Genomic DNA, 26,162 nt, shown 5'->3' on the forward strand with positions numbered 1-26,162 from the left:
TGTCAGATGCTGCACCACCTTCAGATCCACACTTGTTTTCGTGGAGTTTGCTGCTACTTCCATGTCGAAAAGAGTGAGCTCCAAATTGTGTACAAAATACTTTGCCAAATTGGAGCCAGCTTCCACCATGCTCCTTGACAGTAAGATCAGGCTTGCTGACAGACCTGTCAATTTACCAAGCATCACTGTTTGGCTGCCCTTCAGTCTTTTTTCTGTACACCACTCCATTGAATTCATCATCTCAATCCTCCGCAGCAGAATGTGTGTGACCTCTTCCTCCAGGACGTTGTTGCCAGCAGTATATTTTCCTCCTGTCCAGCTGCAGATTACTCATACCCAGTAATGTACCATACACACCATCTTTACACTGTTGTCTCAGGTACATGTATTGTGAGTATCTGGGCTGGTGGCTGCACGTGTGAAATCAAATGGTTGCTGTTTCTTCTTCATTACACTTGTACTTCATGTTCTTGCACAACAGCCTAGCAAGAAGGCAGCTCTTGGATATCTGTAAGGATAAAAACACAAAGGTTGGGTTGCCCATGATCGACATGGGCATGTTGGGTTGCCATGCTGGGAGACAACAAGACGTGCATGCTTCCATCATGTGCAGCTTATAAGTTGGAAAAAAATTGTGGGATAAGGGGGAAATAGGATGTGAGAAGATTGATTAGATAAGAACATACTGTCATTCTTCATGGTTTAAGCCTCTCTGCTGACCACAGCCTCAGTCATGGCTGCTCCAATGATGGACAGGCCTGTTTCTAACATGGGCATGAGGGCATAAGAACATAAGAAATAGGAGCAGGAGTAGGCCATCTAGCCCTTCGAGCCTGCCCCGCCATTCAATAAGATCATGGCTGATCTGTCACTGCTCAGTTCCACTTTCCGGCCCTCTCCCCATAACCCTTAATCCCCTCTCTTATCAAAAACCCATCAACCCGAGTCTTAAAAATATTTAGCGAGGCAGCCTCCACCACTTCAACGGGCAGAGAATTCCAGAGATTCACCACCCTTTGAGTGAAGAAGTTCCTCCTCAACTCCGTTCTAAACCGCCCCCCTTTTATCTTGAGGCTGTGCCCCCTAGTCCTACTGTCTTTTTTGAGCGGGAAGAGTCTTTCCATCCCATTCATCATCTTATACGTCTCAATGAGATCTCCCCTCATTCTTCTAAACTCTAACGAGTTCAAGCCCAGTTTATTCAGCCTCTCCTCATAGCTCAACCCCCTCAACTCCGAGGTTACCTGTCATGCAACAATGGTCATGCAACAATAGGCATGCAACAATGCCTATCCCCAGCTGGTTAGATATAGCTGTCTCTGATTATGCATTCCTTGTCTTGCAAGACTGATGAAAGTGCATCAGAATGTGTGGTGCAATGTGCTTGTATGATGGCATATCTTAGGACTATCTTGTGTATCATCAGGAAACCTTGATACTTTACTCTCAGTGTTTTTATCTCAGTCATTAAATAGCTGGAACTATAGCACTGATTCTTGCACCACACCATTAGTCTCAAGATGCAATAGTAAACAGAGATTAGGGATAAGTGGGTCATTTTCAGATGATGTGGAGATGCCGGCGTTGGACTGGGGTAAACACAGTCAGAAGTCTGACAACACCAGGTTTAAGTTCACCGATTTATTTGATAGTAAACTCACAAGCTTTCGAGGTTCACCTGACAAAGAGTTTAACCTCGAAAGCTTGTGAGTTTACTATCAAATAAATCGGTTGGACTTGAACCTGGTGTTGTCAGACTGCTTACCATTTTCAGATGGGCATGCCACAAGGATCGGTGATGTGGTCTCAGGTAATTGCAATTTGTATAAATAACTTAGATGAAGGAACCAAATGTACAGTTACTAAATTTATAGATGACACAAAGGTGGGTGGGAAAGTAAATTGTGAAGTGGACATAAAGAACCTACAGGTTCAGTAAGTGAGCCAAAATTTGGCAGGAATACAATGCGGGAAAATGTGAACTCACCCACTTTGACAGGAAGATTTAAAAACCAATGTATTATTTAAGTTGAGAAATGTTGGAAAAACTGAGCAGTAGGAAGGGATCTGGTGTCCTGGCACATGAATCATAAAAAGTTAGTACATAGATACAGCAAGTGATTAGAAAAACAAATGGTTGTAATTAATTGCAAGAGGAATGGAAGGAAAGTTTTGCTACCATTGTACAGGGCACTTGTGAGACCGCATCTGGAATAGCATGTATAATTTAGGTATCTTTACTTGAGAATTAAGCATTAGAAGCAGTTCAGAGAAAGTTCACTAAACTGTTTCATGGGATGAAAGGGCCATCTTATGAGGAAAGATAGGACAAGTTGGGTCTGTGTCCATTGGATTTTAGAAGAATGAGAGGCGATCTTATTGAAACAAACATGATCCTTAGGGCAATTGATAGGATGACTACTGAGAGGATGTTCCGCCTTGTGGGAGAGACTAGAATTAAGGGACACAGTTTAAAAATAAGGGATCACTCTTTTATGATGGCGATGAGGAGAAATATTTTTCTCTGAGGGGAAGGTTTTTAGTCTATGAAATTGTCTTCCCGAGAGAGCAATGAAGGCAAGGTCATTAAATATTTTAAAAACTTGAGTTAGACTCTTCATTGTCAAATGAGCCAAAGGATGTTGGGAGGTAGACACGAAGGTAGAGATAAGACTACAATCAGATCAGCCTGATGACTGATATCAAGTTAACTGGTCTGAAGTTGCCTGTCTTCTTCCTCCCTCCTTGCTTGATTAACAGAGCTACATCTTTCAGTCTGCTGGGACCATTCTATAATTTATGGAACTTTGGAAAATAATCATCATTAGATTGCCTGTCCTACTTTCATCCTATTGAAATCAATACAAAGAAAATCAAGCAAGCTCTACAATGAGTTGGCTATGCGTTTTAGCAGTCACTGCCCAGGAAGCCAAATTGGAAAGAGTTAGTAAACATTATCTAGCAAAATATTTTATAAATCTTGCCTGATCACTGCCTGTTTATGTTATAAGCAGATGCTTTTTAAATAAATTATAAGGGGAGATTTTCCTGGACCTTTTTAATTCAGTCACAGAATGCCTGTGTCACTTCAAAGACCAACACTTCTGACTTGTGGCTTGTAAATAGTGGAAAGGCTTTTGAGAATCAGGAGATGAGTCACTCTCCACTGAACTTCATCCTCTGATTTCCTCTTGGAACCACAGTATTTATGTGGCTTGACTGATTAAGTTTCTAATAAATGATAACCCTGAGGATATTTGTGATGAGAAATGTGAAGATGGAAATGCAATAAAATATCAATGGGTGGTGGTTAGATTTTCTCCTATTGGAGTTCCTCATTGCTTGGCACTTGTATGGCATGAATATTACTTGCCACTTAGAAACCCAAGACTGGATTTTGTCAGGTTTTGCTCCATATGGGCATAGATTGCTTCATTATCTGAGGAATTGTGAATGGAACTGAACACTGCCATTGTCAGTAAACATCCCACTTTTATCCTTTTCATAGAGGATTGATCATTGATAAAGGAGTTAAAGATGGTTGAGGTTAGGACACTACCCTCAGGACTCCAGCAGTCATGTACACAGATATGAATACATATATTTTAAGGAACTCATTATTCCATTTATAGTGAAAAGCACATTGGCTGGCCAGCCAATGTGCTTTTCTGAGACGCAGTGTACCTGGGCAATCCGGAACACAGCTTAGGAAAATCTCCCCTTGTGGTTTAATTAAAAACATAGGGCTGCACTGATTGGTCTGCAACAACCATAGCCATCTCGCTCCATGATATGAATGAATCCAACCAATACAGATCTTTCCCCTTAAACCTTATTGACTTCAATATTATCAGGGCATGTCTTGATGTTGGGAAGTCATTGTCACCTCACCCCAGAAGTAAATCTTTGTCCATGTTTGGACTGAGGATATAATGTGGTCTGGAACTGTAATTCTGGTGAAACCCAAACTGGGCAACAGCTAGCCAGTTAGTGTAACTTGATACTCTGTGCCATTAGATATTGGTTTGTCTAAGCATGTCAAGTATAAGGAAATGAACTGAGTTGAGTACATATCTGTGAAGGAACCCATTGTTCCATTTATAGTGAAAAGCACATTGGCTGGCTGCTCTGACACTTATTTGATTTTCTGAGATGCATTGTGCCAGGGCAATCCTGAACATGTAGCCAAGAAAATCTCTCCTTGTGGTTTAAAAACAGGCACTTAGGATGTATACAGATTAATCAGACATACACTTAAAAATATTATACTAGCACACAGAATAAGAATCATCCACAGAAGTCATTGAAAGTTTTTGCTATGCAAATATTGTTCTTTACAACCTTAAATCTTCTAGATAACTATTCCTAATGCTAAATTACAGTGCCGTTTTCTTTTTTCAGTGACAAATAATCATTCTCAGCGTTTTGGCTCAGACACAAATTCTTCCACTTCATCTCATTCATCTGGGACACCTTTGAGCTCCATGAGTGATTCTTTACAGGTCTTCCTCCCAACTACACATAGTTCAACTGACATGGTAGATGTATGTATTTCCACAGAGGACTCCAAGTCTCTTCAATACAGTCATCTAGAGACAATGGAGACTGCTATACAGACAGACCTCCAGCTGTCTCCCTCCTCAAATATTGACGTTTCAGGTGAACAGAGGACAGGAAAGGCAGTGACAGAGCGAAGCCGGACACTTGGACGAACTGTACTGATGAAGGAGACAGCCATTAGATCAGAGAGTTTTAAAGAAACTCACATCAAACAAAGAACTTACTCCACTGGAGATTCTGCTGATGAACTTTTGCACTCTCCAAAAACTGCAGTGCTGATGGCCCTAAGCAAACCAAGGAAACCAATCAGTCGATCACAGAGTTATATTACGATCGGAGGTGAGATGATTTAAATGCACCAAATCACAGGTTCTTAGTTTTAGCTTCCTGAGGTTTCTATGGCACATTTTTAAAGTTCATTTTTAAGTATACTTACATATCATTGATTTCTGTTGTTTCACTGCAATCTGCATAAAGATCCTAATCCTAAACTAACTTGGTCTGAGACATTTTAAATTGATCTAAGCAATAGCGGATTGGTGAAGGAGCCCTTAATTATTGTTTAAAAATGGTTTGACTAGAAAATGATTGCTAGCAGCTTTTAATAACTGATGAAATAAAAAATGTTTGATTTGTAAAGTGATTACAACTAGAACACTAAAATCAAAACATAAAACATACTGAAAATAAATCACAAGCCCGCGGTGAACAGCTGTAAAAAGAACAAATTAATTTTTTAAACATTAATTTTTCTTTATGCAGATGTGATTGGTCTGACATGTAATTCTAGATTTATGAGCTTTGAGCTCAGGTTCCCAGCATTTATGATTTATTTTTCTTGTTAATTATAACTAGAAAACTGTCTCCTATACATTAAGTAGCTGTGATTCTGCAACAAATTCAACTTAAGAATGGCTGATGAGGTATCACAGATCAGCGCTGATAGTTAAACTTGGTGTCCTTGAAATGGTCATGCTGTTTGCAAAGGATAATAGAAGGAAAATGAGTAGGAATGAAATGATGAATGTTGAGATAAAGTATGGACGGTCCTTCACTCTTTAATACTTTAATGAAGTAATCTATTTTTCTAATCAGACTGCTTCAATGTCACCGCAAACATGCTTAGTGATGTTAAATTTATGAGAATGACCTAAAATCCTTGCATGTAAATCTGGAGTAAGATAAAGAAGCTTTGAGGAGCTTTACTTCTTTGGGATTCAGTGACTAGTGGGGTTCTACAGGGATCAATCCTCAACTCACTGCTTCGCATAATCCAGATACAGTGGTTGACCTTGAAGAGGAGATTAGGTAGAAAATACATAAACTTGCAGAGATGTGGGAAACAAAACAATTATAAGAAAGGCATGGCATTAGCAAATTAACTCAAATGTTAGCAAATACAAGATAAGCATGCAGCTGTACAAACATTAAATATGAACAGAAAATTAATTATAAAACCTTAAAGAAGGCAATACAGGATTTCAGATTCATGGGTTATTAAAAACAATTTGTATTAACATTGCACTTTCAACTAAACCAAAAGTTCCATGGTGCTGGTACAGAAGGCTAGAGTTTAACTCATTAAAAACCCATTCATTTGCACAGAATTAAAGTCAGGCCCAGAATGTCAGAATGGCTCAGCTGGTAGCAACACACCTCTAACTCAGATTGTGAGTTCAAGCACTACTCCAGGGAGATGAGCATAAAATTCTAGGCTGGCACTACAACAAAGGCACTCCCTATCTTCTCAGGGAACATAAATGATTGCATGGCACTGTTTTGAAGAAGAGCTATTCTCTCTGATACCCTGCCAATATTTCTGCCTCAACCAGCATAATGAAACAAATTACTGGTTATTATCATATTGCTCTATTGAACTTGCTGTATGCAAATGGGTGCCACATTTTCTACAGTACAATAGTGACTCCACTTTAAAAATAACTTCATTGGCTATAAAGCACCTTTGAATGTCCTCTGGCTGTAAAAGGAGCAATATATAATCATTGAATCCCTACAGTGCAAAAGGAGGCCATTTGGCCTTTCAAAGAACAAAGAACAAAATCAGCCTGGGAAACAGGCCCTTTGGCCCAACGAGCCCGCGCCACCATCTCAACACCACCAGTCCACCTCTCTACCCATGACCCCTATCTAATGTTTTATGGCCATCCAGATTGAGGGAAACTGATTTAGGGACAATTTATTCCTGCCAATCAGCCTAACAGCACATCTTTGGGGTGTGGGAGGAAACCAGAGCACCCGGAGAAAACCCACACAAGCACGGGGAGAATGCGCAAACTCCCAAGAGACCGGCCCAAATCCATGTGTCTGCACAGCAATCAGCGATAGTCACTGAGCTGTCGTCTTGCCCAGTATCTTGTCCAGTTTAGGCACACACTAACGACATGAAGCACTAGGCCAATCTTGAACAACCAATAGCAGCCCCAGTACGACCCATCGTGTGTATGCCCCTCGTTGGACACGAGGTGGACCGACTTAAAACCTGTGAATGAAAAGAGAAAAAACATTATTATCATACTATACCCATTTACAGTTCCAGGGACGCCCCAATGCTAATGACCCTTATTTAAAAGGTTCTCCTATATCCACCCATCTCCAACTCAGTCATGTGCCTGTCTAAGTTACTCTTAAAGGACTCTAGTGTGTTTGCCTCCACCACCTTACTTGGCAGAGCATTCCATACCCCCACTACCCTCTGTGTGAAAAACCTCCCTCTAATATCTGTGTTGCACTGCTCCCCCCTCACCTTAAGTCCATGGCCCGTTGTCCTATGTGTCTCTATTATAGGAAATAGCTTACCTCTGTTTACTCTATCTATACCCTTCATAATCTTATATACCTCTATTAGATCCCCCCTCAGTCGACGTCTTTCAAGGGAAAAGAGCCCCAATTTCTTCAATCTTTCCTCATACCCCAGCCCTTCCATACCAGGCAACATCCTGGTAAACCTCCTCTGCACTCTCTCCAGAGTCTTCACGTCCTTCCGGTAGTAAGACGACCAGAACTGTACGCAGTACTCCAAATGCAGCCTAACCAACGTTCTGTACAACTGCAACATTAGACTCCAGCTCTTATATTCTATACCCCTTCCTATAAAGGCTAACATACCGTAGGCTTTCTTCACCACACTCTCCACTTGCACTGCCACCTTCAAAGACTTTTCGAGCCAGCAAAAACCCCGTAACCTAAAGAACAGATGGTGGGAGGAGAAAGCATCGGAGATCCAGCATTGTATCGACAACTATGACATATGAGGTGTCTTTAGTGCAGTCAAGACCCCCAAAGCCCAAGCACCCAGCGCTTGACCCCATTGCTTGCCAGGAATAGAAAGGTGTTCATTAAGAACAGAGAGGTAGTCAGTGTCTGAGGCAAGAGCACTTTGAAGATCTTCTCAACAGAGGCTCTGTCTTCAATGCAAGTGTCCTCAACACTATCTTGCAGCAGCTAAACCATTAATTCCCGTGTCTATCAGAAATCTATCTACCTGTGACTTAAATATATTCAATGAGGTAGCCTCCACCACTTCAATGGGCAGAGAATTCCAGAGATTCACCACCCTTTGAGTGAAGAAGTTCTTCTTCAACTCTGTTCTAAACAGCCCCTCCTTATTTTGAGGCTGTGCCCTCTAGTTCAGGTTTCCTTTCTAAGCGGAAAGAATCTCTCTACGTCTACCCTATCTAGCCCCTTCATTATCTTGTAAGTCTTTATAAGATCCCCCCTCAGCCTTCTAAACTCCAACGAGTACAGGCCCAATCTATTTAATCTCTCCTCATAAGCTAACCCCCTCATCTCCGGTATCATCAGCCTGTGAACCTTCTCTGTACTCCCTCCAAGGCCAGTATATCCTTTCGCAAATAAGGGGACTAAAACTGCACAGAGTACTCCAGTTGCGGCCTCACCAGTGCCTTGTACAGTTGCAGCAAGACCTCCCTGCTTTTATATTCTATCTCCTTCGCGATAAAGGCCAACATTCCATTCGCCTTCTTGATCACCTGCTGCACCTGCAGACTGAGTTTTTGCAATTCGTGCACAAGGACCCCCAGGTCCCTCTGCGCAGTAGCATGCTGCAACTTTTCACCCTTTAAATAATATTCCTTCCTACTATTATTTCTACCAAAGTGGATAACCTCACATTTGCTAACGTTATACTCCATCTGCCAGGTCCTCGCCCACTCACTCAGCATATCCAGATCTCTCTGCAGACTTTCCGCATCCTCCTCGCAATTCGTTTTTCCCCTCATCTTCGTGTCATCAGCAGATTTTGTTACCCTACACTCAGCCCCCTCCTCCAGATCGTCTATGTACATGGTAAACAGTTGAGGCCCCAGCACCGATCCCTGCAGCATGCCACTAGTCACCAACTGCCAACCAGAAAAGCACCCATTGATTCCAACTCTCCGTTTCCTGTTAGATAACCAATCCTCAATCCACGCTAACACTTTACCCCCAACTTCTGCAGCAACCTTTTGTGAGGCACCTTATCGAATACCTTCTGGAAATCTAAAAACACCACATCCACCAGTTCTCCTCTGTCTACCGCACTAGTCACGTCTTCATAAAAATCCAGTAAACTCGTTAAACACGACTTCCCCTTCACAAATCCGTGCTACGTCTGTTTGATCGAACCATTCTTTTCTAGGTGTCCTGCTATTTCTTCTTTGATGATGGATTCTAGCATTTTTCCACCTACGGACGTTAAGCTAACTGGCCTGTAGTTCCCTGCCTTTTGTCTGCTACCTTTTTTAAACAGTGGCGTAACAGTAGCTGTTTTCCAATCCGCTGGCACTTCCCCAGAGTCCAGCGAATTTTGATAAATAATTACTAAGGCATCAGCTATTACTTCTGCCATTTCTTTCAGAACCCTGGGATCCATTCCATCCGGTCCCGGGGACTTGTCCACCTGCAGTCCCATTAGTCTACCAAGCACTACCTCTCTAGTGACAGTAATTGTATTAAGGATCTCATCTCCTACCAACCCTCTATCTTTAATATTCAGTAAGCTATTTGTGTCCTCCTCTGTGAAGACCGACACAAAAAACTTATTTAAAGCCTCAGCCATTTCTTTGTTTCCCACCATTAAATCCCCCCTCTCATCCTCCAAGGGTCCAACATTCAGTTTAGCCAGCCTCTTCTTTATATATTTGTAAAAACTTTTACTATCTTTTTTATATTTAGAGCTAGTTTAGTTTCATACTCTATCTTTCCTTTCTTTATCGTTTTCTTAGTCATTCTTTGTTGTTTTTTAAATCTTTCCCAATCTTCTAATTCCCCACTATTTTTAGCCACTCTGTATGCACCGGTTTTTAATTTAATACTCTCCTTTGTTTCCTTCGATATCCACGGCTGGTTATCCCTTTTCTTACAGTCCTTCTTTATCACTGGAATATATTTCTGCTGAGTACTGCAAAAGATCTCCTTAAAAATCCTCCACTGTTAGGGTGTAGTTAGGGTGTAGAGAAAGTTAGGGTGTAGAGAAAGATCAACCTTTCAAAAGTCTAACAGCAGCAGGGAAGAAGCTGATCTTGAGTCAGTTGGTACATTACCTCAGACATTTGTATTTTTTTCCCGAAGGAGGAAGGTGGAAGAGAGAGTGTCTGGGATGCGTGGGGTCCTTAATTGTGCTGGCTGCTTTGCCGAGGCAGCGGGAAGTGTAGACAGAATCAATGGTTGGGAGGCTGGTTTGTGTGATGGATTGGGCTACATTCACGACCTTTTGTAGTTCCTTGCGGTCTTGCGCAGAGCAGGAGCCATACCAAGCTGTGATACAACGAGAAAGAATGTTTTCTATGGTGCATCTGTAAAAGTTGGTGAGAGTCATAGCTGACGTGCCAAATTTCCTTAATCTTCTGAGAAAGTTGAGGCGTTGGTGGGCTTTCTTAACTATAGTGTTGGCATGGAGTGACCAAGACAGGTTGTTGGTGATCTGGACACCTAAGAACTTGAAGCTCTCAACCCTTTCTACTTGATGTAGACAGGAACATGTTCTCCTTTATGCTTCCTGAAGTCAATGACAATCTCCTTTGTTTTGTTTGACATTGAGGGAGAGATTATTGTTGCCACACCAGTTCTCCAGATTCTCTATCTCATTCCTGTACTCAGACTCATCATTGTTTGTGTTCTGACCCACTACGGTAGTGTCTTCAGCAAACTTGAAAATCGAATTGGAGGGGAAAGAAAGGTACGAAGTCTGACTGCAGTAACCACAGAGGAATTTCTCTGTTTCAGCCACAGGGAAGGTTATTACAAGAGTCTCACTTAATTGGCTTCCCACTGTGGCTGAAAAGCTCCTCCTAAAGTCCCTATGCAAATTCCACCCGCTAAGGGGCATAATGGACATGATCTTTAGGAGTAACTAGAAAAGAAATGCAAGGAACAGCACCAACCCTTGTACATAGCTTTCATTTATCTTGCAAAGGGAATCTCTGAGACAGCCAGTTAATTCACTTTAAATGCTGAAGCCAATCTGTGATTAAAGCCCAGATAAAGAAAGGAAACCCCAAAGAGAGAAGAGCATCAGGATTATCCAATAGACACCAGATGTGGTCTTTAAGTATACATTTTCACAGGAAAGATATGAGGAACACAACAGCCTAACCTCACAGGAAACAGGATACTGCAACCTCACTCCCTAGGAGAGGCTAAACCTCAAAAAGCTAGACAGACTGGAAGTCTCCATGTAAGACTACTTGGAGATGGCAACCTACTCTTCCAATCAGTCTAATCTCCAACCGAAGAAAGACTCCCAACAATGCTGAACCAAAGCATCCAGACTTTTACTCAGTCTCTGTTGCCAGCAACATACTATATCCCTAGGGGAAGCAAGTCTCAAGAGTAAGAGCAGTGGGTTGTTTTTGGGGAGGGCAACATACTCCACACTTAACATACCTTCCACCTGGCCTAGATAAACACAGTCACAACTTTCCTGACCTGCTCAACCAGAATAAGGACACAGGTTTAAGGCGCTGGGGAGCAGGTATAGAGGAGATGTCAGGGGTAAGTTTTTCACTCAGAGGGTGGTGAGTGAGTGGAATCGGCTGCCGTCAGTGGTGGTAGAGGCGAACTCGCTGGGGTCTTTTAAGAGACTTCTGGATGAGTACATGGGATTTAATGGGATTGAGAGTTATAGACAGACCTGGTAGGTATGGATATGATTGGCGCAACTTGTGGGCCAAAGGGCCTGTTTGTGCTGTAGTGTTCTATGTTCAATGTAAGGACCAGCAAGCCAGAATACTCGCACTACTCTTATATATTGAACAAAGCAAACTACTCCTGTCTCTAGGCATGCCAGAAGCACCATTTAAGCTCACCATCAACAAGATTTGATCTATTTCCCCCATCAGACAAACACTAGCAATAGGATAAATACCCACTGTACATTCCATGAGCCCAGTAATCAAGTAACTGTTTTATATTTAAGTGGTTGCAAATTGCTTTAAGAACTCTTCATATAATTTGATGGCGATGTCATCAGGGTGTTGCACAGAATGTTGTTTTACTTTCAGTTTGTATTTTGTAAAAGCCAGACCTCCTAGAATGTTCCTGTTATTGCTAGTTTGAATCTATGTGTGAAAACCACTTATTCTTTTTGGTTAAAACCCATAACCCCAATATAGATAGGACATTACAAAGAGAAAATTGGTGACAAGTAGGATTTTATTTCATTGAGAATATTGAGAAAAGATCCTAAGTAGAAAAGAATATTGTAAGTCCTCACACTTTGAATGGAAGGCTGGGGAGAAGCAGTAACAGGATTAAAGATTGAAGTGCCAATGAAGGGACTCAAGTAAGAAAAACTCTTTGTGTGGTTTTAAAAGGGGGCATTTCTGATCAGAAAGGCTGAGATTCCAGCAGTTATTTGGCATATTTTAAAAAGGAGATGCTTTCTTGTATAGCTGGGGCTGTTTGAAAATGAAACAATCATTCAATAGTCTCCAGGATAAAAAGGGAAGCACAATAAAAATTACTGAGCAGTCTCAAGTCATTAGTGCCTGCAAGAGAAATGATGGGTCAATTAAGATCCATGGGCCCTTTCAATGAAGAAAATGAATCATGAAAATCCTATGCAGAACATTTCAGTGCCTGGTACCAAGCAAATAAAATTGAAAATGAGTTGCTCGTGCCAACTTTTCTCAACACAATAAGAAGTAAAACCTACAATTTGCTCTGATGCTTGGTCCATCCAGCAAAGCCAGAAACAAAAACTTAGGATGACTTGACAGAGATCTTTGAAGAACATTAGTCTCCATTGCTACAGATCATCGCAGAATGGTTCAAGGTCCTCCAAAGGAATCAATTGGAAGTGAAAACATTGCTGAGTCAGTGCTTTTTCTGACAGTCGACAATGATTTCATGGTCATTAGTAGATTCTTAATTCCAGATATTTTATATAACAATACAAGTGGAACAGTCAATTACCAGGGGACATAGGTTTAAGGTGTGAGGGGCAAGGTTTAAAGGAGATGTACGAGGCAAGTTATTTACACAGAGGGTGGTGGATGCCTGGAGCTCACTGCCAGGGGAGGTAGTGGTAGCAGATCGCAATAAAGGCCTCACACCCGATTTTACCACGATTTCGCGCCCGAAAGCGGACGCAAATTGTTGGCAAAATCAGACCCCATATCTTTTATTTTTGATTAAAACCCACAATGCCTAACATGGTTGGGACATTCCAGTAATCACTGGCACTACCTATGCAGCCAGTCAAAGTAGAAGACCAATCTAACAATGTTTGTTATCCAAGAATGAGCCAACCATGCCTGGGCATGTTCCAGTACATAATTCCCCCACCCGAATAAAGATAATGTATCTTTACATTTCCTATCTGCATCTTCATAGGAAATAAGCAAGGATTTCTTAATCCCAAAACATTCTATAATCCCAAAGCAACAATATTGATAACCATGGGTGGGATTTTATGCCGTCGCTTGGGTGAGATTGTAAAATCCCACCGGAGGCCAATGGAGATTTTGTTCTGTGAACCTCCATAGTAGGTAGTAGATTTCGAGTGCATAAGTTCCAGGGGCGTTTTCCTCACTGGCTATAAGAACTCATAAGGCCTTACCTAGTATCTTCATATTAAACCACTTGCTCAGCTCCCTGCAATGGCGCTGCTCATCTTAACCATAATTGTAATAAAGAATATCAGGTGAAAAAGTCTACCACTGTGTATGCCAGGTTTATAAAATGAGAAGAAGGTTAAAAATTGCGCAGCTTTGGTAAATAGGTATCCCTGGATTCACTAGGATATCAAGATAACAAACAAAAATTCACCATCATGTTCACTCACAAGATTGCCCCTATCAATGTGATAAATCATGTAACAGGATCAATTCAGTGATAAAATTTCAGGTGATACATTCAAGGATTAAGATTACTCAAAACAGGATAACTGGCGAAATTCATCTCAGAGCTCAGTTACAAAATTGCCTCCATTAATATGATAAAAGCACTGTACAAAATCAACACAAGGATATAATTACAAGGGATACAGTCCAGGATTACCAAACTCTGATTTTTGCAGGATAACAGGTGACAAAAAGCTCTATGTTCATCTATCATACACCCTTGTCAGGATAAAAGACAATATCACAAAATCGGGAGTAAAATTGAAAGGGAACAAAGTTCAGGATTAACAATGAGCTGCATGATAATATAACGATCCATGGAACTTGAAAAGGCCAAAGCCACTACAGGATCATCAATCAACATCCAGGATCCATGCGGAGTTTCACTGAAAGCCTTGCAGCTCTGCTGTGTTGTCGTCCCGAAGCCCTGGTGAAAAGAAACCTAGGCCCTGGTGGGTGGAGAAGACCCATTGCATCGGCTGCCGACAGCTCTTCTTGACGAACATAGAGGACAAGACAACATAAGACTGGGCACTTGGATAGTCCTTATTTCTCTAATCAACTAGGACGTTCAATATACCACGCAGCCAGATTTCCAAAGACTGAAAGTGAGCTCCCACCGAGGAAACTGCCCTCATAATTGACAGAGTTCTCTGCCTCAGCCATTCTCCTTAAGGTATCTTGCAGTTCATGGCATCCCTACAGAACAGAAGGAAGCCATTTGGTCCATCGAGTCTGTGCCGATTCTCCGTTAGAACATCTTACCCGGTTCCACCCCAGACTTACCCTGTAACCCGAAGCATTTACCCCGCTAATCCCCTTAACCTACACACATTGGAATATTAAGGGACAATTTAGCATGGCCAATCCATCTTACCTGCACATCTTTGGATGTATGAGGAAACCAGAGCACCCAAAGGAAACCCAAGCAGACATGAGGAGAATGTGCAAACTCCACACATTCACCCAAGATTGTAATTTAACCCTGGTCCTTGGCGCTGCAAGGCAACAATGCTAACCACTATGCCACCATGCCACCCAATCAATATGATCATCAATAATCTTTGCTGGGGAGCTGAGACTGACATCCATAACTTCACTCACAATGGCAGCCATCACCTCGATGCCTACTGCATTGCCAAAGCGCAGGCCCACTCATCAGCGAATCTGCCACCTCAAATTGTACTCCACCCTTGTCATCTCCCACAGCTGCAATCAAACAAGGATTTTCTTGACTTAACTTGGCTCTCTGTCAACAAGAATATTGCACAGATTATACACAACAGGATCAAATAATTATGGTTCTTGCATCAGGGAGTAGTGCCAGAGCTCATGAAAATGCAGTCATTCCTGTGCTTACACGATGTGACACTCCTCAATACCAGGATTGTTGAAGCCTGAGATTGCCAAATTTGGATTGCTTGTAGGATCATTGGCTTCACCAGGTTATACCAGGTATTGATGGGTGGTGTGACTTGAATGCTGAACACGGTCACCCGGAAGTGGAATTGAAGCAAAGGTTTAATATGCTGTGATATAAATTCTTTTAAAGTACCACTTTCTTTGAATGTTCAAATAGGCAATGTGCAGATATGCAAAAACATCAAAGTTTATGACAATAATATTACTCTGAAAATTAGTTGATAGAAGTCTTTAATTCAAATCAGTAACAAAGTTTTAAACTAAAAACCATGTGAATACTTAAGAATTGGCCATGCTTATATCTAATTCTGGTGATACTTGCTACTTTCAATTGTGAGTGATTTTATTCAAACTCAATCTGCTTTCCAAAAAAGGGAACACTCATTTAACTTGTTTAATTTTTAATTTCTGTGATGACTTCAGCCAGGCTAGTGAGGTTGGCTTGCTAGAGTATGAACTAAGTTATTTTGAGTTCGTTTTACTTGTTAGGGCGTTAAAAGAACTATCTGATGAGTCCTAATTGATGGTTAAATCAGGGAGCCTCATGCTCCCTATTTAAAGCAGGTGTGTCAGATTCCCAGCCTGCATTCAGCAAGGAGCAACTGGAGAGCTGTGTGTGTACAGATGTATGGCATAATTAAAGTAACTTGATGATGGGACTTTTGCGTCTGTGGAGCTATTACAATTTCTTGAGAAACAAGTGCAAACTTTTTCCAGCTATGAGAATAAAGGGTTTAATAGACAATTTCAAGAGTATTAAAGATCAATATTCTTCCATCAAAAGTCATCCATGGTTTCTGCTAAGGGAATTCATATTTTACTTTTACTGATGCCGTTGGAAATCAGTAACAACAAGGCCATTAATTGTACTGTTGTAAACGGAAAAGAGAACGTTAAGGGTATAGTTGGCCAAAATAATTGACTAAAAGTAGAAAATTGGCATTTGATGCTTTTTGCAGTTTCACTATTTAAAAACTAATGACAGGGTTGGGCTCTGTTTGGCTATTAACACAAATGTAGGCCAGACTGGGTAAGGGCGGCAGATTTCCTTTCCTAAAGGACATTAGAGAGCCAGAGAGATTTTTCCGACAAATCTTTTATGGTTACCAGTAGATTCTTAATTCCAGATTTTTTTAATTGAATTCTAATACCATCATCTGCCATGGTGGGTTTTGAACTTGCATCCCCAGAACATTAGATGAGTTTCTGGATTAATAGTCTAACGATAATACCATTAGGCCATCGCCTCCCTTAAATACGATACAAGCCTTGAAATTGCAATATTCAGCCCTGGTATTTATCATTCAAGCATCACAGGCTGAGGCAATGGAAGTCCTGATTGCCCAGTTACTAATTTTAATGTCCAAAAGGTTTAGAGAACTATGTGAATTGGTAGGCTAATAACCCCCTTGGCAAATTCTCCAATTTGTGCTCCCAATGACTGAAAGAAACTCTGTATGGAGAGGACATTTTCACAATTTTGCATCAATAGCTGTAGATCCTAGGTCTAAATTTTCCTTTTCTTTAACTCGCTTTCCTAGAGGACAAGAAGAAAAAGAAAACGAAGCAAAAGAATTCTGCGGAAGGAACAAAGTTGGAGCGCTCAAAAACATTTATGAACATATTTTTTAGAAGTGTTCGATCTGGCAGGCCATCAAGTGAGCAAAACCCAAAAGAAAAACTCAGGTCCAAATCTCCATCTCGATCAGAATCAGAGAAAGGTAAGAAAAATTAATGAGGTTTCACTGAGGAAGCAACATGGCATTATAACTTGACAGAAAATGTAGCTTTATGAAATGCAGCCATTAAAACAGAAAGGCAAATGTTCCTCTGTCAATAGCTTCAGTGCAAATATGTGACTTGTACCATCTCCAACACTGACAGCATTGTAAAATGGGGCAGGCTGAAATGACTAGCCGTTTGCTCCAAGAATATCTCCAAGTGGCCAGGAAGGGATGGAAACTTGGTGGGAACTTGTTTCATCATGAAGTTCCATTCCCTCCAACTTAATTTGAATTTCTAAGTATGGTCTATGCTCAGTTCTCAGGTTATCCTTGCTTTTGAAAATTAACTTACTATTTCCCACACATATTTGAAAACTCAAAAAGCTACTTGCTTTTTTAATATTAAAATATTTGGGGTATTACATACTGCAATATTTGGAAAAAAAAATCAAGTGGACTGCCAAAATTTGATGTCTGTGTGATTAAATTCATCTTTGTTCTTGTTTTAGCACTGCCATCCTTAACAAAGTTTACCATCCTTTTTGAGCTCATTTTATTCCCAGCAATTCTTGTTTCAAAACACATTTTGATGAAAAATTGAGCATGTATTTAAACAAATTTAAAGCATAGCGTTAAATTCTTTATTACTGAGGGGTATCCGCAAGAACAGTTTGGGGTCAGGAAACACAGGTATTTATTGCAGTCTTACTCACTCCACACTCCAAACAACAACTACCCTCTCATGGCAGTTCCTGGGCAGATCATCCTACGCCCAGGGTTACCTGATCCATTCCCTTAAAGAGGCCATGCCCTAATATACATAACGTGGAAATCTTGAAATAGTTTTTAAAAGACTAATTTACATGTTTAAAATATGTTGCTAAAAGCCTTAGCAGAACTCTCGGTAATAGTCTTTTCATTCAGTAGCTGATTTTTAAATTTCTTGGGTGCAAATCAAATGCCCAATAATAAATAATAATTTTTTTAATTCATTCATCGGACATGGGTGTCACTGGCTGGCCAGCATTTATTGTCCATCCCTAGTTGCCCTTGTTGAGATCAACCACATTGCTGTGGCTCTGGAGTCACATGTAGGCTAGACCAGGTAAGCATGGTAGATTTTCTTCCCTAAGGAAGATTTGTGATGCAGATGGGTTTTTCCAACAATCATAATGGTTTTATGGTCATTAGTAGATTCCTAATTCCAGACATTTTTCTTTTAATTCAATTTCCACCATCTGCCGTGACAAGCTTCAAACCCAGGTTCCCAGTATTAGCTGAGTTTCTGGATTAATAGTCCAGCGATAATACCATCACCTCCCCTATTAATGAATATGACAATTAAGAAGAGCAGAGAATACACTGGCGCATAGTGCAACTATTTCTTCTGTAGGCAAGTCATATGCACACATGCTGAAACTTGTTTTAGTTAATCATGTAGTTATTTTCCCCTTAGATTAGTAAATTCCTTCCTGCATATTCTAATTTCTTGAGATGGGTAATTAAGCTAAGTGACATTACTCTTAAACATTCCAGTATACAAAGCATGTAATTATCTCTCTGCCTGACTACCCACTTCTTTTCTGGCTTTCACAGGTTGAAACTTGTGATTACCTCCTCCAGGCTGTATGAGACTGATTTTAAACTTTCCCAAACTTCAAACTGAAATACCATCATATGTTGCCCGCTTCAGTCAATTGAAGCATTTTCATCACTCAGTCAGGAAGGTGTGGGTTGAAGGCCCACAGTGGCCTTGAGACAATTACAGCCGAAACTGATACTCCAATGCAGTACTGAAGGAATGTTCACTGCAAGAGACAGCATCAAGAACAAATTGAATTTATAAAGCTCTTTTAATATAGTGAAACATCCCAAGACATTTCACAGGAGCATTATCAGATTAAATTTTGACAACAAGCCACATAAGGAGACATGAGACAGACTGTTGTTGTTTCTTTTCCCACACCAAGTGATGCACGAGGCAGACTTTTGTTATTTCTCGTAGTAAGCTTTTTCCTGGAACACGTCACTAGCCTGTCGTCAGAGGCTTGTAGCATCAAGTATAGCTTACCAGCAGTGTCTTCCGCTCTGACTGTCTACCATTAGCATGCGTTAGAAGGATTTTGAATGTTGATACTCAACCTGTTGGCCATTTTATGAATGCACTTCCCTTGGCCATCAAGCCCAGGGATGGGATTCGATCCTAGAGGCAGGGAAGCTTCCCCCTATGCTATAAGACCTCCTACATTTTGACAGAAGGTTAGGTTTTCAAAAAGCTTAACAGGTAGAGAATACAGGACATTAGGGCCTCAGTATCCAGCCAAAAATGATGGAGCAATGTCAGGTCTGATGAAGTATCCAGAGATACTGAGGCGTGCAGCAGCGGAAGAATTTGAAAACCACAGTGCGAATTTTGAAAAATGTTGTCAGATTGGGAGCCATTGTAGGTTGACAAGTACAGGGGTGATGCATGACTTGAGACTTGTTACTCATTCTTGAAATGAGGCATTAAATCAAGGCATTGACTGTTGGCTGAATGATTCCTATTTGAAGGAGGCCAGGAAATTGTACTGGTCTCCTATTCAACATTCCTCTCACAGTCAGTACAAAAAAAAGCTAAGTAATTGGTCATTTATATCATTGTTGTTTATTGGGCTTCACAGCTTTCAAACTGAGTGCACAGTTTGTCCACCTAACAATAACAGCTACTGTTCAGAGCAGTTTATTGTTTGTAAAGCACTTTGTGATGAGATAATTTATTTTACATGTGAATCAGAAATAATAATGTACTGAAGACCTAGCAATAGGAGACAGCTGGAATCTCTTCTCTCTCCTTTCAATGAACTTGCTGGTAATTCAGCTAAATAGCAATGGAAATTCCCAGCTTTAAAAATCCTAGCATTTTTGCACTTTTATCTGAAGAGATTCCAGTTTTCTATAGGCCTTTGTTTATTGTTAATTTTGTTTGTTCAATGCCTAAATTACGAGTGATCTTAATATTTTCCAAGTGCTGGATTTCAGTGAGGTTGGGGGGACATATTGCACGCAAGGGTTGGCCATCAGTTGATGTGCCTAAAATAAAGCCCACCCTGATGCCAGCAGGTTAAGCAGGCTAACAGTGGGACCTCAGTGGGAGTAAGTCCCGTCATCGAGAGCTACCAGCCTATCAGACTGGGCATTGTGCTACCGCAGCCCCAACGGGGCAGAACTCAGTCATGGGTATTGTTGGGACTGCAAGCAGACCTATGCAGAACTTTAATGGATTCCAGAGCCAAATAAGTCACTTGCTTTTAAAGCAGGGTGGAGGGTGGAACAAGCAGCCTAGGGAGGGAGGTGAGCTGAGCAGGAGACACATGTTTTTTGGCCAGCGGGGAAGGAACAGAGGGCAGTGGGAGGGAGTTGTGGGGTGCTCCAAAATGCTGAGAGCAGCTTCTGTCCTAAAACTTCCCTCCCTTCTTGTTTATTAGCTACTTGAGTTTAAAAAAATGGCCTGCTAACTCCTACCCACCCACCCATGCCAACAATATGATGACGGAGGAGAGTAAAGAACAGGGAGAAATCTAATATATTTGTATAACTGGCTTTTGTTTTTGATGAATTTTATGGACAAAAATTAATGTCTGTCTCCCGAAAGTTGTTATTCTATTTTTTAATTATTTACCTGTTCATTGGTTATGGGCACCGCTGGTTAGGCCAGCATTCATTATCCATCAAAGTGAAGTTTATTTATTATTCACAGGTAACACTTTTGCATTAACACTGCAATGAAGTTACTGTGAAAATCCCCTAGTCACCACAATTCAGCATCTGTTTGGAAACACTGAGGGAGAATTTAGCGTGGCCAATTCACCTAAACAGCATGTCTTTTGGACTGTGGGAGGAAACCGGAGCGTCCGGAGAAATCCATGCAAATGCATGGAGAATGCCTGTGCTGAGTTCACACAATGAGTCAAACCCGTAATTGAACCTGAGTCCCTGGTGCTGTGAGGCAGCAGTACTAACCACTGTAGGGGATGCATGGTGGCATACTGGTTAGCACTGCTGCTTCACAACACCAAACAGGTGCCAGAGTGTGGTGAGTAGGGGAATTTCACAGTAACTGAATTGCAGTGTTAATGTAAGCCTTACTTGTGACTAATAAATAAACCTTAACTTTAAGTACTACTTGCCTTTGAGAAGATAGTGGTGAGTTGTCATGTTGAACCGCTGCAGTCCATGTGTTGTCAATCGACCCATAGTGCTGTTCTAGGATTTTGACTTAGTGGCAGTACAAAGGAGCAATGATATAGGCTGGAATTCTCCGGTCTCGCATGCCCCACCACTGCTGCCAGTGAGAACAGAGAATTTGGCCAACTAAATCTCCATTCATAGCAGTGGGACTAGAGAATCCAAACCTTTTGGCTGAAACCTTAGTTTCAGAAACTCAACTTATACACGAGTATATAGTACTTTGTAGAGAATCCCCAATGACTACCGCCAAAAACCTCTGACCTCTTTCGCGGCCGTGATTCTCTGGTGCCACTGCAGTGAGCTGAGTTTTGACTGAGTGCCAAATTCTCCATTCTCACTGACAGTGGGGTGGGCAAAGTTTTAAAAGTTCATTTATTAGTGTCACAAGTAGACTTACATTAACACTGCAATGCAGTCACTGTGAAATTTCCCTATTCACCACACTCTGGCACCTGTGGGGGTACACTGAGGTGGAATTTAACATGGACAGTGCACCTAACTGGCACATCTTTCGGACTATGGAAAGAAACCAGAGCACCGGAAAAAAACCTACGCAGACACGGAGCAAACATGCAGACTCTGCACAGACAGTCACCCAAGCCAGAAATTGAACCCAGTTCCCTGGCACTGTGAGGCATGGTGACTGTGCCACCCCTGAACACACAAGATTGGAGAATCCTGTCCTATATCTCTGAAATCCATGAGAAAATACTACTTTTAAACTTGTATTAAAATAAATTATGACCTTATATTGTTAATAGTACTATTATGACCTTATGTTATTAAAAATAGTACTATTATTGAGTGGCCTGCTGTCAGAATTTGTCTTCATAAATATTAAGACTAACTGCTAGAAAGTAGCGATGCCAGTGATTGTTCTTAGTGAGTTAATGTACACTTGTAAAGAGAGAGCTGTTTTATTTATCATTCTTTCTATTACAGTAACTGCTGTTCCAAAATTTGTCATCAGAAGTCATAAGCGGGGTAAATATTTGCATTCTGCCTGCCTGAGAATGCTTGGTAGTTGAAGACAGATTTGAGTTGTACCTACTTCTATTTTCATGTAAAGCATACCGTGTTTTTGAATGCTTGAACTGTTGAAATCTTCTATTTTTTATTATTGTTTGAACTGGAAAATGCAAAAGCACTTGCAGCAACGTGAAAATCTGTTTATCTGCATTATTTAATAATGATTTTGAAAATATTGGATTTCAGTTCTCATTACATCTTTTAAAAAGTCTTTTGAACAACAATTGCTTTACTTGACAAGAATCTTTGTGTGTATTTTAACAGCGTTACTTGTCATTGTGTGTTTCTCACTGGGTATCAATAATTATATTGATTAAATGTACAGCATGATTCCATTCAAGTCATTATTGAATGATTCTAGTACCTGTTTTTCTTTCAACTATGGTCTTTTTCTTTATCGGTAAAATAATTAATGCAATTTTGATTTTTTTGCTTACCTTTGATTTAAGATAAAGAAAGTAATCGCTTTAACATCTTGGGTTCTCAAAAAGATCAGCCTGACTTCTCAACAACAGAATCGTATAGCCATGTCCTAGCTGTGATTGAAACCATTGCCAGGAAACTTCTGAATCAAGATGAAGTAAATGCAGTTTTACGTCACTGTAAGCAGGTATTTCCCTCATATATAGTATTTTCATTCACTACAAACACCAACTACAGAAACAAACATTCTGCTAATTGCAAGTATAACATCAGTAATGAGACCATTGGAAATATGAGTAGGAATAGACCATTCAGCCCATCCTATCTGCTCTAACATTTACAACAATCGTGGCGTTTATATCTTATATCATTTAGTTAAGTTGTTGTTCTTCTTCAGTTCTCTCCTGAAGGCAAGTCCAAGCCACAATACCACAACTTTCACCATGTGTGGAGCGAAGTGGCACGTCCCAAATCCACCCAGCCAGAACAGGGATTGAATCATTGGCATCAATCTGATCTGCACTGGCCACCGAAGGAGGCCAAGCTGCTGTGGCAAGATGCACTGTTACATTTATGTTATAGTCTGAAGCTATGGTTAATGCTGGCAGAGGCTTTAGTTTTATTTCTATCATATGCCTGAATTAGGAATCTCCCACTCTAAGCACCTACCATTGATCTATGTTGGAAGGATTAACAAGTTGATACAACCTATTTGTCCACAATTTCAACGCACTTTTCTTGGCCATCAAGTCCCAGAGGTTCTGGCACAGAGGTAGGGAATACTCCACCACAAGACATTCATAATCAGTTTAGTACAGTGTCCAAAAGGCTATGGATCACCATCTTAAATGTACTCATTGACTGGGCATCCACAACTCGTTTGAGTGGGAAATTGTAATTTCGCATTACACTGTTGAGTAAATTACTAAAATGAAATCACTATTTTTAAAGAAAAAATACATTCATGTTATGGAATCTATCTGTAATTAAATATATTTTTGTAATAGCTATATATTCTGCTAAAAGCCAAAACAAACATTTAATCTACCCTTCCCTCCAAAGGTCCATGGGAACCACTGATAGATCTCCCTCTAGGGCTTGTTGGGTATGAGTTCCCCTGATAACAGGTAGCGGTTGTCCAGCTGGAACTCATTACCTGAGCCTTTTATAAGGCAGGCCCAAGACTGGCCCTGCTGAATAGTCCCAGGCAAGAACCAGTGTGTGTACACTACAGTAATAGTATTACTTTGCATTGTGTAATAAACTATGTTCCTTTCCAGTTGGACTCCCTGAGTCATTCCAAATAATTTGTTCTGAGGACAGGGGAGTAGCAAAAATCAGAAACACATTTTGTAAAGAGTTGTATCTTTCTATGCTTAATGCACAGAGAAACAGTTGTTTAAAATGTTTATTAAAATATTTACCTGCTCACTTAATATTTAATCTTCCACTAGATGGCAGTAAAATATTATTTCATGCATTGCTCCATAAAAATACACAAATTGCAACACAGAAACAGTCCATCTGGGCCAACCAGCTTGTGTTGCTATTTGACCTGAATTTGAGCAGAAGCCCAAATCCCAGGTACTTACCATGTTTCTGTATCCCTTTATTCAATTTCCTTGAATCACCTATCTAACCCTATTTGTGATTGCTGACATGAGACTGAAATTCCAGAGTTGTTCTTGCTTCACTGACAGAACTTAGTTGGATGTGAAGTGGCGACCCCGTTTATACACACACACAAACTGGATTTCAGCTGCACTTCCAGCCAAGTTATAATGGCAGAGCAGCTGAGAAAATTGGTGGATAAAGGTTTTGTTTTAACTGCTAACCTGATTAGTGCATTCTGCAGCCTTAAGGTCTTCTTTGTAAAAAGTATTTCTGCTGTTTTCTGTCCCAAATCACCAGAAAGCTAGTGAGTAATGTAAAGATGGAGTGTAAGAGTTTTTATAGATATTTAAATAAGAGTTAAATAAAGTAAGCAGTAGTCCTGTAGAAAGTGCATCTGTGGTATTGATAATGGAAAACTGGTCTATGGCAGCTGAATTAAACAGGTATTTTACAATGGTTTCACTATGGAGGACACAAGTAACATCCCAGAAATAGCTGTAAACCAGGAAATGGAAGTGAGGGAGGAACTCAGGAAAATTATTAGGGAAGTGGTATTAAGCTAATTGTTGGGTCTGTAGGCTATCAAATCCCTTGGCTCAGATGCACTTTGTCCTAAGGTCTTGAAAGAAGTGATTAATGATGTAGTTGATGCATTTAGGGGCTGCACAGTGGTTAGCATTGCTGCCTCACAGCACCAGGGACCTGGGTTTGATTCCAGCCTTGGGTGACTGTCTGCATGGAGTTTGCACATTCCCCCTGAGTCTGCTTGGGTTTCCTCTGGGAGCTCCAGTTTCCCCCCCAGTCCAAAGATGTGCAGGTTAGGTGGATTAAACATGCCATATTGGCCCTTAGCGTCCCAAGATATGTAAGTTAGGGGGATTAGTAGAATAAATATGCAGGGTTACGAGGATAGGGTGGGGGCCTGGGTAGAATGTCAGAGAGCTGGGGCTGAATGGCCTCCATCTGCGCTGTAGGGATTCTATGATTCTGGGATTGGTTTTAATTTTCCAAAATTTCCTAGATTCTGTGAAGGCCCCATTAGATTGGAAGATAGCGAATGTAACTTCTTTATTCAGAAAGGCAGACGGAGAGAAAGCAGGAGATAGCAGGCCAGTTAGTCCAATATCTGTCATAGAGAAAATGTTAGAAACTATTATTAAAGATGTTATTAGCAGAGAACTTAGAAAATCTCAAGGCCATCGGGCAAGTCAACATGGTTTTGTGAAAGGGAAATCGTGTTTAACCAATTTACTGAAGTTCTTTGAAGGAGTAATGTGCTGTTGTTAAAGGGGAACCGGTGAATGTTCTGTGCTTAGAGCTCCAAAAGCCATCTGATTAGGTGCCACGCAATAGTTATTGTGTAAAATAACAACTCATGGTATGGGGGGTAACATATTGGCATGGATTGAAGATTAGCTAGCTAACGGGAAACTGAGTTGGTATAAATAGATCTTTTTCTAATCAGCAGGATGTGATGAGTGATGTGCCACAGGGGTCAATGCTGGAGCCTCAGCTTTTTACAATTTATTAAAGATGACTTGGATAAAGGGACAGAAAGTATAGTTGCAAAATTTGACAACTCAAAAATAAGTAAGAAAGTAAATTTTGCAGAGGATGTAAGGAGGCTACAAAAGGGCACAGATGGCATAAGCAAGTGGGCAAAATCTGTCAAATAGAATATAATGTGGAAAAATGTGACATAGTCCATTTTAGAAGGAAAAATAAAAGAGAAGCTTAGTATCTAAATGGTTGACAGATGGCAGAGCTGTGAGATGCAGAGGGACCTGGGTGTCCGGGT

General features: G+C 40.7%; 1 protein-coding gene across 1 annotated transcript in view; it reads left to right on the plus strand.

The window, feature by feature from the left end:
• The window catches only part of pdzd7a (PDZ domain containing 7a), a 90,090-nt gene that overhangs the window by 20,841 nt on the left and 43,087 nt on the right, over window positions 1-26,162 (plus strand). The window contains exons 8-10 of the mRNA XM_080205883.1: window positions 4,402-4,899; window positions 16,886-17,065; window positions 22,777-22,937. Coding sequence (XP_080062009.1) covers window positions 4,402-4,899; window positions 16,886-17,065; window positions 22,777-22,937 — 839 coding nt within the window. The remainder of the gene's footprint in view (window positions 1-4,401; window positions 4,900-16,885; window positions 17,066-22,776; window positions 22,938-26,162) is intronic.

Source organism: Carcharhinus amblyrhynchos, chromosome 17, assembly GCF_965287045.1.
Source record: "Carcharhinus amblyrhynchos chromosome 17, sCarAmb.v2.hapA, whole genome shotgun sequence".
NCBI classification, from domain to species: Eukaryota; Metazoa; Chordata; class Chondrichthyes; order Carcharhiniformes; family Carcharhinidae; genus Carcharhinus; species Carcharhinus amblyrhynchos.